Below are 13,954 nucleotides of genomic sequence, written 5' to 3'. Positions count from 1 at the left end.
GTAGACATATAACTCTATAGATTTCCTTCTAAAACGGCTTAGCTTATATCCCACAAATTTTGATGTGTAGTGTTTTCATTGTAATTCAACTCCAGAAAATTAAAAAAAATTTTATGTGATTAGGACATAGGTGTTGAATTTTTACTCAGGTGTTATCTAGAAAGAGGATTTATTTATTGATTTATTGATTGATTGATTGATTGGCTGCATTGGGTTTTCGTTGCTGCGCGTTCGTTTTTCTCTAGTTGCGGCGAGCGGGGGCTACTCTTCGTTGCCGTTCAGGGACCTCTCATTGCGGTGGCTTCTCTTGTTGCGGACCGCAGGCTGTAGGCACGGGCTTCAGTAGGGAAGCCCAATTTGCAATCTTTAAAACATCTTTCTAGGGACTCACCTGGTGACACAGTGGTTAAGAATCCTACTGCGAATGCAGAGGACACGGGTTCGAGCCCTGGTCCGGCAAGATCCCACATGCCAAGGAGCAACTAAGCCCGTGCGCCGCATCTACTGAGTCTGTGCTCTAGAGCCCGCGAGCCACAACTACTGAAGCTGCGCGCCTACAGCCCGCGGTCCACAACAAGAGAAGCCACCGCAATGAGAGGCCCGTGCACGGCAACGAAGAGTAGCCCCCACTCGCCGCAACTAGAGAAAAACCAACGCACAGTGACGAAAACCCAATGCAGCCAAAAATAAATAAAATAAAATAAATTTACATTTAAAAAATTCCACATGGATGGGGATTTTCTATGTGCGATATTATTATTGTTTTTCTACTTTAATTGTCTTTTGGTTGGATAACATACTGTGTATTTTATCAATGAGTTGAAGTTTACTAGACTTGTTTCATTGTCCCAAATGTGGTCTATTTAGTAAATGACCCATGTGTGCATGAGACCAATGATTTTTCTGCTGTTGTAGTGTTCTTGAAATGTCGGTTAGATCAAGCTGGTTTTTGTTGCTCAGATCTTCTGTATTGTTTTGATTTTTGGTATTGTTCTATCAGTGACTAAACTAGGGATGTTAAAATCTCTCACTTTGATGAAGATGTGCCTGTTTTCCTTTTATTTTGTAATTTTTGTTTCCTATATTGATTATTTGAGATCTTTTGTTTTTTTTGTGTCTGTACGTTTATGATTATGTCTTCTTGAAGTGACCCTTTTATCATTATGAAATGTCTCTCTGTTTCTGGTAATAATCTTTTATCTTGAAATCTACCTTGTGATATTAATATAGCCACACTAAAAAAAGAAAATATATATAGCCACGTTAGCTTTCTTATGCTCAGTGTTTACTTGGCATATTTTTTTTTACTTTTTATTTTATATTGAAGTATAGTTGATTAACAGTGCTGTGTTAGTTTCAGGTGTACATATTTTTTTTCCATCCTTTTTCTTTTAACTCTTTGTGTCTTTATGTTTCAACTTTGCTTTTCATAAACAGCATATAATTGAGTCCTGCTCTTAAAAATTCCAGTGTATTAGCCTTTGCATTTTAATCAGGGTTTTAGTTAATGTGTATATAGTATAGTTGTGGATATGTATGGGTTTAAGCCCACCATCTTGGTTTGTTTTCTATTTGTTCTATTTGCTCTTTGTTCCTCTGTTCCTCCTTTGCGGCCTTCTTTTGAATGAATTGAGTCTTTTTTAGTGTTCTATTTTATCTCCTCTGTGATTTATCTCCTCTGTATGATTTTTAGTTATGCCTCTTTGTATGTGCATTTTTTAGTAGTTGTCCTACAGAGTATAAGGTGCATTTTTAAATTACCATATTTTTACCTTTCCATAAACAATATAAACTTACAACAGTAGACTTCCAATTACCACCCTTTTGCCCTCTGTGCCCTTGTTTTATAGACTTTAATTCTACATATACTCTGAGTCCAACAATACGTTACTAGTTTTACTTTATGAAATTAATAATCAGTACTCTTTTAAAAAATTTAATGTTTTATTTATGTATATATGGGTGTGTGTGTGGTTTCATCTTTTATTTTAAAAATATTTACTTATTTATTTATTTTGGCTGTTCCTGGTCTTAGTTGCGGCATGCAGTATGTTTTTTCTTTAGTTGCAGCGTGTGGGCTCTTAGTTGCGGCCTGTGCACTCTTAGCTGTGGCATGCATGCGGGATCTAGTTCCCAGACCAGGGATCGAACCTGGGCTGCCTGCATTGAGAATGCAGAGTCTTACCCACTGGACCACCAGGGTAGTCCCTCATGTCTTTTAATATCAAATATTTATCCATTCTGATTTTCTTCATTCTTTTTCTGCAGAACTAAGTTTCTATCTTGTGCTATTTCCCTTAAGTTCCTTGGGCTAATTTAATTTGAGCATTTCTTGTAATGCAGATCTGCTAGAGAATTCTTTCATGTTTTGTCTACCTGAAAATGTCTTTCTTTTACCTTCATTTTTGATGGATGTAGGACTGTGGATTGATAGTTTTTTTCTTCCCCCAGCACTTCTAAGAAGTCATTTCTGTTTTCTTAAGGGTCCACTTTTTTTTCTCATGACAGGTCATCTATCTTTCTTACTGTTCTCTTGTATGTCATCTCTTTCTTTTGCTGCTTTCAAGATTTTCTTTTCATGAGGTGCCTAAATGGGGTTTTCTTTGTTTTACCTTGCTTGGGGTTCATGGAAGTTCTTGGATGTGGGAGTCGATAATTCTTCTCAGTTTCAGAAAATTTTAGCCATTATCTCCTCATATGCTTCGTTTGCCCCCTTTTCTCTTTCTTCACGTTCTGGAACTCTAAATGCATTATGTTAGATCATTTGATACTGGTTTCAGTTATACCTGCAGGATTTTAATTTACAGAGGTGGCTGAGTGATGTCATGTAGAGGCTAATGCCACTGGAAGAGAATTTTATTCCTTACACTTTCCAAGAGAGGTTTTCAGTTGTCTGGTATCTGGCCTGGGGGTGATTTTAGGGCAGGGGAAATACTGGCTGGACGTGTGAGTTAGATAAAGGGGGCAGTTGGGGATATAGACTTGGGTTTGGTTGCTTTGCATGTGGAAGTTGTGTTCCTGAACTCTTCATCACTTATTTTATTTTTCATTTCTTGCATATCCATTTGTGTCTTTTTAATAGTTTCCATCTCTTTGCTGAAATTCCCATCAGTTTATGTGTGTCGGCCGCCTTTTGCCATGGATCCTTTAACATATTTACTGTTGTTTTTAGGTTTCAGTTCCCCTCCCCCTGCCCCTCCCCCAGCCATACCTGAGCTATTTCTGGGTCTGGTTCTCTTGACTACTTCCTCTCTTGATGTTGGGTTACATTTCTTTGCTTCTTTGCATGCCTTTTAATTTTCTGGTTGAATACCAGGGATCGTAAGAGAGCAGTAGAGACTAAGGTAAGTAATATTCATATCTGGTAAAGGACATGCCCATTTTCCCATCAGGCTAGCTAATGCGTAGGGCTGTCAGGTCAGTTGGCGGTTGAGCTGAGATTGGGCATTGTTGTTACTTTAGTTAGATTCTGTTAGTCACGGGCTTCCTGTGATTTGAGGATGCTCTCTGAACCCTCTCCGGAAGCTCTCCCGCCCTGCCACTCAGTCTTAGCAGACACATCTCTTTCATCTCTGCTCTCAGACTGCCCCTGAGCACCTGGGGAAACACTGCGGGAAGGAGTGAGGGTGGGTTCACATTCTCTTCGTGTCTGTGTCTTCTAAGGATTTAAACCATCCCACCAGCTCATACTCTACCTTTAAAACTTTGTTAAAATCCTGCTTTCCTCATCTCCGATGGCTGCCTCTTTGTCCTGCTGCTTCACAAAGGATGAAAACAGCTGTATGTGCGTACGTGCCTTCTCTCCAAGAAAGGACTTGTTACTTCCTGCATTTTAGTTAACTAGGGATTTTTGCATTTTCAGTTCTCATATGGTTCTTCACTTTACTTTACTTTACCTACTTGCTGCGCCATGCGGCATGTGGGATCTTAGTTCCCCGACCAGGGATGCAGCCCACGTCCCTGCATTGGAAGCATGGAGTCTTAACCACTGGACCACCAGGGAAGTCCCATCAGATGGTTATTAAAAATAAAGCAAAACAAAACTGTGATTTTATAGGTTCTCCATCTTGTTCATGTTCTTAAGGTGAGAATGATGTTGTCTTAACAACTTCTACGCAGCTGTTCTCTAACGATGAATGGGTTGAATTCACTTTTACTGGAGAAAACAATCCTCCTTGTGACTCTATCATTGCTTACTTGCTCTATTTGAAGCAGCTTCTTAGTGGACAGATGAAAGAAGTTGTTATGAAGTCTTCCCCCTTAGTAAGATCAGGTAACATGCTTTAATTATCTCAAGAAAAAATATATGTATTTAAAAAATTTTCCAGCAGCCCTTATGAGAAGCTAATTATGACTAAACATTTCTAAAACTTTTAAAAGTGTTTTGCTTGGCTTTGGCGCCTTCCCCTTAGAGTATAATTTAGTGCAGGACTTGTAATGTGCTGGGTTATTTTTTTTTTCCCCTCTTCCTTTTCAACATTCCTCTTAGAAAAGCATTAGAATATTCCCGATTTGTTACCATCATAAATTTTGGTAGCTGCTTCTTAGTTTTTTCTCTTAATTTCTCCATTTACAATAATATCAATTGACATCTCATAAATGTCTTGTGAATGTTTCTCTCTGCTCTTGTTGTATATTTTCTTAATATACGGGCTCATTGATCTGCCATGTAGAATCTAAGGAAAATGCATGTCTTCCACATGCTTCGAGAGCACTATAAAAAATGCATTTGAAAGAGAATTAATAGATATGGGGTCAAACATAGAATACAGATACTAGTTTCCTAAAACTGTTTCTCACGCATCTGCCTTGGGTAGTGTCTGATGCGTAATAGTCCATACTGTTTTGTTTTGTTTTTTGCGGTACGCGGGCCTCTCACTGTTGTGGCCTTTACTGTTGCGGAACACAGGCTCGGGACGCGCAGGCTCAGCGGCCATGGCTCATGGGCCCAGCCGCTCCGCGGCATGTGGGATCTTCCCGGACCGGGGCACGAACCCGTGTCCCCTGCATCGGCAGGCGGACTCTCAACCACTGCGCCTCTGGGGAAGCCCGTCCATACTGTTTTGAATGAATGAATGAAACGAGATAGAGGTGCTGATTTAAGAATAAGAACCTGTTTAACCTGTTACTTCAGATTTCAGTTCTCAACCTTGTGCTCTACAGATAATAATTTTGGTTTTAAGTAAGGACAGACTATCCCGGCCAGGTGCTCTCTTTTGTTGGTCCACTTTTCCTTCGTGAAGTTTATCCCATTGCCTTTGTATGCCAGGAATCCTCTTTGCCTTGCTATGCACGCAGGATTATCCAGAGCTTAGCACAGTGTGTGATACACAGCCTGTACCCGATGTACCGGGTATGTACCGAGATGATTATTTGATGAAGGAAGAAGAGGAGGCGCCGTCCTCAGCTGGACCCGTGTAATGCATTGCAGCAGTATCTGCTCCAAGAACCCCAAATTAGAACGTTCTCAATCCTGGTTCTAGCTTCTGGGGAGTTGCTAATGTTTTTCCCTTAGCTACTCCGTGAAACGAAAGAGATAATTGCTGTTTCTTTCTTTATGTAAATGTGAATTATCCAGCACATGGTTGTAAAATTTTCTGTTCTTCACTAGCCTCGTGGTCACCATGTTGTTCTACACTTCCATTAAATCTTATTAATAAAACATGTCTTTGTTTCAAAAACTAGAGAGTTTTTATGGTTTAAGGATGAGATGCTATTAATACTGTAGTTTAAAATGTGTCCTTAAGTCTCAGTTTGGCTTACTGATTTCCTAGCAGTTGATTATTTAAAAAGGGGAAGAAACTTGAGCAATTTAAAATGGTTGAAACGTGTTTTAGTGCACGATGTTTTATTTAGAGGTAGGGGCTTATAGAGGATGGCTGTGGGCAGCGTGTGTGTTAGGATGGGGCCCAGCTTTCTGTAATACTGGTGACTGATCCCTTTAAGTAACATGTGGCAAGTGTGAAGTGTTCCGAGGGATCACTACAGTGTGATGAATTAATTCTGCAAACTGGAATTGTTGGGAGTTACCATGTTATTATTTGTCAAAATGGGAACAGAAATAGAATTCTTTCCTTGTAGGTGATAGATTTCTACTGAATCTCTTATCTTGCAGCAGGTTGGTTGGTTTGTTCTCCGCCGTATCCTTCAAAGGGCTAGGGGGCTCAAGTCTGAGGCATCACGCCTCGGAGGCAAGGAGTAGAATAATGCTTTAGTTTTTGTGCCACATTCGATTTCTATCCAGTTGTAATATGGCTGTTTCATCTGAAGCGTGACGATTGCTTTTGTCCTTACTTTACTATCTGTAATTCTAGTTCATGAGTCTTCATCATTCAACACTTTTATCTTGTCTTCCAAGTCATCAGAACCGGTCATTATTTCTCTTATCTGCTGCTCTATGTACAACTTAGTTAAGAGTATCCAACCAGGGACTTCCCTGGTGGTCCAGTGGTAAAGAATCCGCCTTCCAATGCAGGGGATGTGGGTTCGATCCCTGGTTGGGGAACTAAGATCTTATATACTGTGGGGCAGCTAAGCCAGCACGCCACAACTATTGAGCTCGCGTGCCTCAACTAGGGAGAGAAAACCCACACGCCACAACGAGAGAGAGAAAACCTGCCCGCCACAACTAGAGAGAAACCCGTGTGCCTCAATGAAGATTCTGCGTGCCACAACTAAGACCTGACACAGCCAAAAAAAAAAGGAAAATAAATAAATGAATATTGAAAAAAAAGAATATCCAACCATATACTGGTAGTAACTATTATTTCCCCTCGAGTATGAATGGAGAACCTTAGAGGGAAAACAAAAAGAAACTAGAAAGCACGAAATTTCATCAGGTTCGGTGTCTGATTTTGAGTATTATAAGTATAGTAAGTCCTTATTTGCTACAGTTGTTTTTGGCTCTCAGCGAATCCCTTAACTAGTTATTGATGTTATATGGTAAATGATCTGTCTTTTATTCTTTATTCTTGGAGTGACAGCTTTCTTACTCATTATTTTGTTGCCCATAGTACGTAGTAGCACCTCATGACTATTTCCCAGGTCCATTCATTTGTTTTTCCTTCATCTTGGTCACTCTGTCTTATCCTCTGAGTCTTCTAACAAATCTTTGCACGCACCCCTGTTCAGTCTGTTTTCCGCCCAGCAGCAGCCAGTGTTCACGTACACCTTTAATCTGATCATGTTAACCCCCTACTAAAAACTTTCAGTGACATTTAGGATAAGTGAGCCCTTAGCATGGCCAAGGAGGCCCTTTGTGGCGGGACCCCGGGCTGCATCTCCAGCTTTCCATCGAGTTGCTTGTCCAGCTGGTTTGTAGGACCCGTGATGAGGCTGATCCCAGCTCCATGAAAGTGCACTCTTTCCTCCTAGGTGCCTCTTTGGTCTGGGGGACGACTCTGGCCCTATTGCTCCTGCATGGCTCATTTATCCTTAAAGCCTCAGATTAAATGTCGCTTCCCCAGGGATGCCTAACTTCCAGGGTTAGGCCAGGCTTTCCTTTTCTATCTCCATAGTACCTTGAAATCCTGAAGTTGCCCAAAGAGACTGGCAGCGGAATTAGCTCACCGACAAGTCTCCTAGACCACAATGATTTAGCATATTTGAAAGTGAAAGTTTTTAATATGTGGACACGCATCTCCTGATGTCCTGCTCATTTCCTCTTTTCCTTCTAGGTAGCTGGTTTTACACATTTAAACTTACCTGACTCCCTGGCAGCGCTCTGTGTACTTGTAACTAATTGGTTATTTGCATTTTGTTTACCTTTTGCTTTCTCTGCTAGATAGTCAGCCCTTTGTGGGCTGTATGCTGAGCCCAGTGCCTAGCAGGTAGTGAGATATTTAATAATTCCTGACCCTCTGGTTCAAGACCTAAAGCACAACAGATGATATTTCAATGGTTGTTGAACTGAATGTTTGTAAACCCCGTGTTTGTATTCCCGTGACAGACTTTGCCATTTTTAACCTGGGGTCCCGTTTTCCTCTGCTGGTTTTGCCATTCCTGGATTAGAAAAGCTGTTAACTTTCTGTTATATATTTGCTGTAGCCTCTTACTGTCCATTTTATACTTTAGTTCACTTAGTTACATATTAAGTGTTTGAATCCATTCCATATACTTTCGGGAGAGGTCTTTAGCTATTTTTTCTCCTTTACGAGAACGGAGCAGTCATGCAGACCTGAGACCCCTGTGTGTAAATATTGTTTTATCACTTAACCGATGTAAAGAAAAACATGCCTGCCATCTGAAGTTTTCCCTCACAATTTTAATTAACTCTCCTGAGCCCAGTGTGGGTTACTAAGAATAAGGGCCAAAATCTTCACGTCCCATTCGAGTTACTTCTTAAAACAGCCTGGTTTTCTGGGCATCTTGCCTCGATTCTTGCTCCAGAAGGATGCTGTGCATAGAAGAGCAAGAGGAGGTGGAATCTTGGTTGTGAGCTCCGTAGTGCCAAGGTGATGGCAAAGCCGGGCCAACGCTGAAATGTTTAGGGTAGACAGTAAAGAGCCGTTTTGCTGTTCAGGAGTGGGGTTGGGGGATTACAAGTGATTTTTTTTCCCCACAAAATTCATAGCCTGGAGAAAATGGTTGAAGACAAGAGACTATCAGTTGCAGCTATAGTTACTTGGTAGTGAACTTGAAGCACATAACTTCTCCGGCTTTATAACCATCACATGGGGAGAAAGCCTAACACCTGTGGGTGTGAACGTTGGGGGCATCACATGTTTGTATTTGGGATGATGCTTTTGGAGTGCTGCATGCTTTATAGTACTTTATAAAAATTGTAGCGATTATTGAATTGCACTTGATTCTTGCAGCTTACTTTACTTGTAAGAGATTACCCAATACTTGAAAATGAGATGAAGTACTGTTACAGGAGTGTTAACTTTAAAAAGTATATTCAGGGGCTTCCCCGGTGGCACAGTGGTGAAGAGTCTGCCTGCCGATGCAGGGGACACAGGTTCGTGTCCCGGTCCGGGAGGATCCCGCATGCCGCGGAGCGGCTGGGCCCGTGGGCCATGGCCGCTGGGCCTTTGCGTCCGGAGCCTGTGCTCTGCAGCGGGAGACGCCACAGTGGTGGGAGGCCCGTATACCGCAAAAACAAAACAAAACAAAACAAAAACAAGTATATTCATTATCAAAGGAGAATGAATGTTTACTTTCCATTTCAACCATCTATTTTCATTTCCAGTTGTCTATGGTTTTCATTTCCAGTTGTCTATGTTTTTCATTTCCAGTTGTCTATGGTTTTCATCCCTTGCCAGAAAGGTTCATTTTTAATACTTTTGATCAAATATACAAAATTTGTTTCATTGGAGAAACCACCACAGTTGAAGAGGAATTATTAATGGCTTTTCTACCTAGGACTCCTTCCCAATATGATGAGTTTTCTGGAAGACTCTCTAAATATTCCAAATAAACTGAACTGAGAAAGATTGGCATTTGGCCCTGAGGACCAACCCAGAGCTCTAAGAAAATACAGAGGAAACACCCTAAACAGTTAACAGTGCTATCTTCTTGGAAGTGGAATTGGGATGGGGTGAAAGATGATTTTCTGCTCTCACTCTGCCCATGCCTGGGTAAAGATAACATGTTATCTTTTATAAATAAAATTTAATCATTACTACCACCCCACACCTATTAGAATGGCTACTTTCAAAAAAAAAAAAAAGAGAAAATTACAAGTGTTGGTGAAGAAAGATATGGAGAAATTGGAACCCTGTGCATTGTTAGTGGGAATGAGCAACATTAAAAAAAAAAAAATTACATTTGACCCCTCTTGTGAGACAAAACTGTTTCTCCCTACTCATGGGACACTTCTGTACTCAGAATGGTGTGGGTTTCTCTGCACTAAGCAATTCTCCAATTCTCTGTGGAGACCAAGTGTCCTATGATTGAACTCAGTTTTGACACTAAGTAGAGTTCATGAAGACCCAACGGATCAAGGGCTCAAGACTGCCCCCTACCGCTTCAGATGCCAGTTACAAGTCCAGGTTGTCAACTGTGCTTTTGGTTATAAATCAGGCATTCCCATGACCCTGTCCTTGAGTTTGATAATCTGCTAGAATGCCTCACAGAACTCTGGAAAACAGTTTACTTACTGTTGCTGATTTATTACAAAGGATATTTTAATGGGAACAGACGAAGAGATTCATGAAGAGATGTATAGGGCAAAGTATGGAGGAAGGGGCTTGGAGCGCCCATGTCTTCTCTAGGTGCTCTCCCTCCAGCATCTTCATGGGCTCATCAGCCTGCAAGCTCTCTGAACCCCAGGGATTTTTATGGAGGCTTCATTGTGCAGGAATGATTGATTAAATCGTTGACCATTGGTGTTTGAAGTCAATTTCCAGCCCTACCCCACTCCTGGGAGGTGTATGGGTGGAGTGGAGCTGAAAGTTCTAATCCTCTAATCACATGGTTGGTTCCCTTGGCAACCGGCCCTCATCCTGAGACTTTCCAGGAGCCCCCCCAGTCCCGTCAGCTCATTAATATACAAAATGACACATCATTGCAGAGATTCTAAGGGTTTTAGGAGCTGTGTGCCAGGAAATAGGGTCAGAGACCAGACATATATTTATTATGTCATGCTGGACAACTCCACTTGTGGGTATATACCCGAAAGAATTGGAAGCAGGGTCTCAGGGAGATATTTGTACACCTATGTTGATAGCAACCTTGTTTACAGTAGCCGTGTGGAAACAAGCCACGTGTCCGTTGGTGGATGAATGGATAAGCAAAATGTGGTCTGTACATACAATGGAATTCTGTTCAGCCTTAAAAAGGAAAGAAATTTTGACACACGCTATAGTATGGATGAAAATGGAGGATACTTTACTAAGTGAAATAAGCAAGTCACAAAAAAGGCAAATACTGTATGAGTCCACTTCTAAGAGTTACGTAATCAAATTCACAGAGACAGAAGGTAGAAGGGTGGTTGCCAGGGGCTGTGAGGAGGGGAAATGGGGACTTTTTCATGGGTACAGAGTTTTAGTTTTACAAGATGAAGATTTCTGGAGACTGGACTCAACACTGCTCAACTGTGTAGTTAAAAATGGTGAAGATGGTATATTTTATGTTCTATGTATTTTATCACAATTAAAATTTTAAAAGAAACAATGACCACAGTGAAAACTTAGAAAGTAGAAAAGGAGGTTTGTTTTTCGCAGCCAAGGAGTAACCTGATCTGTTCCTGGTGTCTTGCAGGCCTGGAGTTTCTTTGACCATGCAGGCGTTTTCTGAAGAGGAGAGGAAGCAGTGGTTGGAAGCTCTGGGTGGAAAAGAAGCTGTAAGAATAACCAATGGTTGAGTTTTATTTCAAATCCTGTAGAGTTGGCTTGTGTTCGTTTTCATGTTGTTTTTGCTTTATAGTATTTGAAAAAAGTCCCCTGCTGAAACTGGTGTCTGAATTCCTCTCGGAAGCATTCGGTATTCTAGAAATTCAGCTTGAGGTAGCAGGGGCACACATGAGACTGATACATCGTTAGTTTTTATTTTTCTTGACTTTGCCGCTAGGATTTGCTTTGCTTGAGGAAGTCACCTGAATCCTCAGTTTCTTTTTTCCTACCTGTGACAGTACTTTGGGTGATGACCACAATAAATGCTTGCAGTTTGATCTCAGTGGAGATGGAACAGTAAACATGAGGCTGTGCAGGCAGTATTAGAAGTGATGGCTGTACTTGTTTTTCATCATTTGACAGTTTATGGTTCAGCCTAATGATTCGCAGTGTGCAATATCATGTAGCCGTAGTGAATGGGCCTCTGTATTCAGATTGGTTTGAGGAATAAATGAAAGGCAGTGCTAGAGATCCAGAGGCACAGGACTTCAGTCAGTTTGCCGCTTTATTCAAGGACTACCTTCCTCTCAGTGGACTGGTGGCATTTGGGAGCTGAGAATTGGATAGCTCATCTGTTGAATGGGGGACTTAGTGAGGATAATTATAGAAAACACCAGAGAACCAATTTCAGTCAACGCTGCTTACAGTCTTATGCCTCTGAACACACCGCCAGTGCAGGCACCAGGTGGGCTTACCTGGAGAGCTTTTGCCATTTCAGCAGGATTTAAAATAAAAAGAGGAAAGAGCATGATTTGCAAAGTGGAAGAGGGGTCATATATAGTAAAAAGAGAGGTATCAGGATAGAGCTTTTGAAACGGGCAAAATATATTGTTATCTGATGGTAGTGGAGCACCCTGAGAGTGCAGGAAATAAGGCAAAGAGGCTGGGCAGCACCGAGTGTGGCAGTCTTGATGTGGTGTTTGAGAAACGGAAGCCCAAATTACATCTTTTAAAAATAAATCCTGTATAGGAGAAGGTATCATTCTTGGAGGAAAAAGGCAGTGATTGGAATTGTGTATCATTTTCTTATGCTTGATCTGCATTTAGCCTCCTTGGTTTTATTTCTATTTACTCTTAATTTGTCCTTGAAAATTTTAGCTGGGAGTCGGGAGTACTTCCAGCACTGACAGTTGCTGAGATCCAAAACAGGTTATCCGAATCGTCTCTAGTACAGGCAAGGCAGTGACTGGGACTTGTCCCCCCGGAGATTCAAGAAGTTCTTTGGGGGCTTCCCTGGTGGCGCAGTGGTTGAGAGTCCGCCTGCCGATGCAGAGGACGCGGGTTCGTGCCCCGGTCCGGGAGGATCCCACATGCCGCGGAGCGGCTGGGCCCGTGAGCCGTGGCCGCTGGACCTGTGCGTCCGGAGCCTGTGCTCCGCAACGGGAGAGGCCACAGCAGTGAGAGGCCCGTGTATCGCAAAAAAAAAAAAAAAAAAAAAAAAAAAAAAAGAAGTTCTTTGGAAAGTGAGTTTGCCTATTTGCATAGCAAAATGATCCCATGACTAAGTCATGAAGAAATAAGTCTATTGCCAAAGGCAGTGTAACCTTGAAGACATATACGCTCTCCTTTAGAGTGAAAGAGCTAAGTAATTAATTCAAGATATACAGACAAAGGCAAGTATGTAGAAAGAAAATAAATATTCAGCTATGTGTTTACAAGGGGACACTTAAGGCACTGTGTATTTTTTCCAGGTGTTGTATGGGCCTTGCAAATAACGGGACAGCGCTAGAATTCTCAGAGGCAGCCTGGGATCATCACCTTGATATTTCAGATGTGGTTATTAAAATTATGGGCAGCAGTCATGTGTTTCTTAAGTAAACAGCAGATTTTAGAAATAGTGATGAAAAAAATGAGCTTCCTGATTAGAATGCAGCCGTTCATTTGAGCATTTCAAATTTACATGAACTTTCAGTCCTGGCCCCTTCATCTTAATTTTGCTACTTTGGCAATATCTCAGGGAGAGACAAAGGAGACCCAGAGTGCTCTTTTTTGTTACCTACCTTTGCATGATAGGTGATTAACCAATGTCAGTGTATTTTTTGTACAGTCCCTAGGTGTGCCTTCTAGAATCACTTTTATTGATTTGCTAAAAATATTGTTTCCCCCTTTTCTCTTTTATTAGCTGTTCCCTAGTTTTAATAGAGCCATCATCCCAAGACCAGAAGGAAGTAAGTGCTAATTTATAAAAATGACTGTTGTCTCCCTTTCTCATGAGTTATTTTGTTTTTATTACTGATGTCAAACTGTTGCTGGGTGCTTACTCTCTGTACCCTGTCTGTGTTAGTCCTCTATGTAGTAGATGTCTTATTCATTGAGGACCTCCTCAAATTTTCCTGGACAGCTGTAACCCTCCTTGATCTTTCCCATCTCTGAGCGTTTTTCTTTCCAGTCTTCCTATACAAAACCGAAAAAAACTTTCTCTGTAATTCACTTTGGTATTTGTTTTTATAGCCACAAATGAATACATAAGAGTTTCAGTTACACATCTGTCAGCTTCCTAAGTTGTAAACTCCTGTGGATAGGAACTGTTTACCAGCTCCCCTGTTCTCAACCCTTCTCACCTCCACCCTTAATATCCTTTATCCTTAAAGTCTCTTGAGTATGGGCTGTACAAATAGTAT

The 13,954-nt window shown here is 41.3% G+C and overlaps 1 protein-coding gene across 6 annotated transcripts in view; it reads left to right on the top strand.

The window, feature by feature from the left end:
- The window catches only part of ARHGAP10 (Rho GTPase activating protein 10), a 326,473-nt gene that overhangs the window by 152,872 nt on the left and 159,647 nt on the right, over positions 1-13,954 (top strand). For all 6 annotated transcript variants that reach the window (XR_012332146.1, XR_012332145.1, XR_012332144.1 and 3 more), the window contains 2 exons: positions 11,203-11,284; positions 13,456-13,501. Coding sequence is in view for 3 of the 6 variants with exons in the window: in XM_019926557.3 (XP_019782116.1) it covers positions 11,203-11,284; positions 13,456-13,501 (128 nt within the window). In the remaining 3 variants the exon portion in view is untranslated. The remainder of the gene's footprint in view (positions 1-11,202; positions 11,285-13,455; positions 13,502-13,954) is intronic.

Source organism: Tursiops truncatus, chromosome 5 (genome assembly GCF_011762595.2).
Source record: "Tursiops truncatus isolate mTurTru1 chromosome 5, mTurTru1.mat.Y, whole genome shotgun sequence".
In the NCBI taxonomy this organism is placed as follows: Eukaryota; Metazoa; Chordata; class Mammalia; order Artiodactyla; family Delphinidae; genus Tursiops; species Tursiops truncatus.
This window is presented reverse-complemented; position numbering and strand designations above follow the sequence as displayed.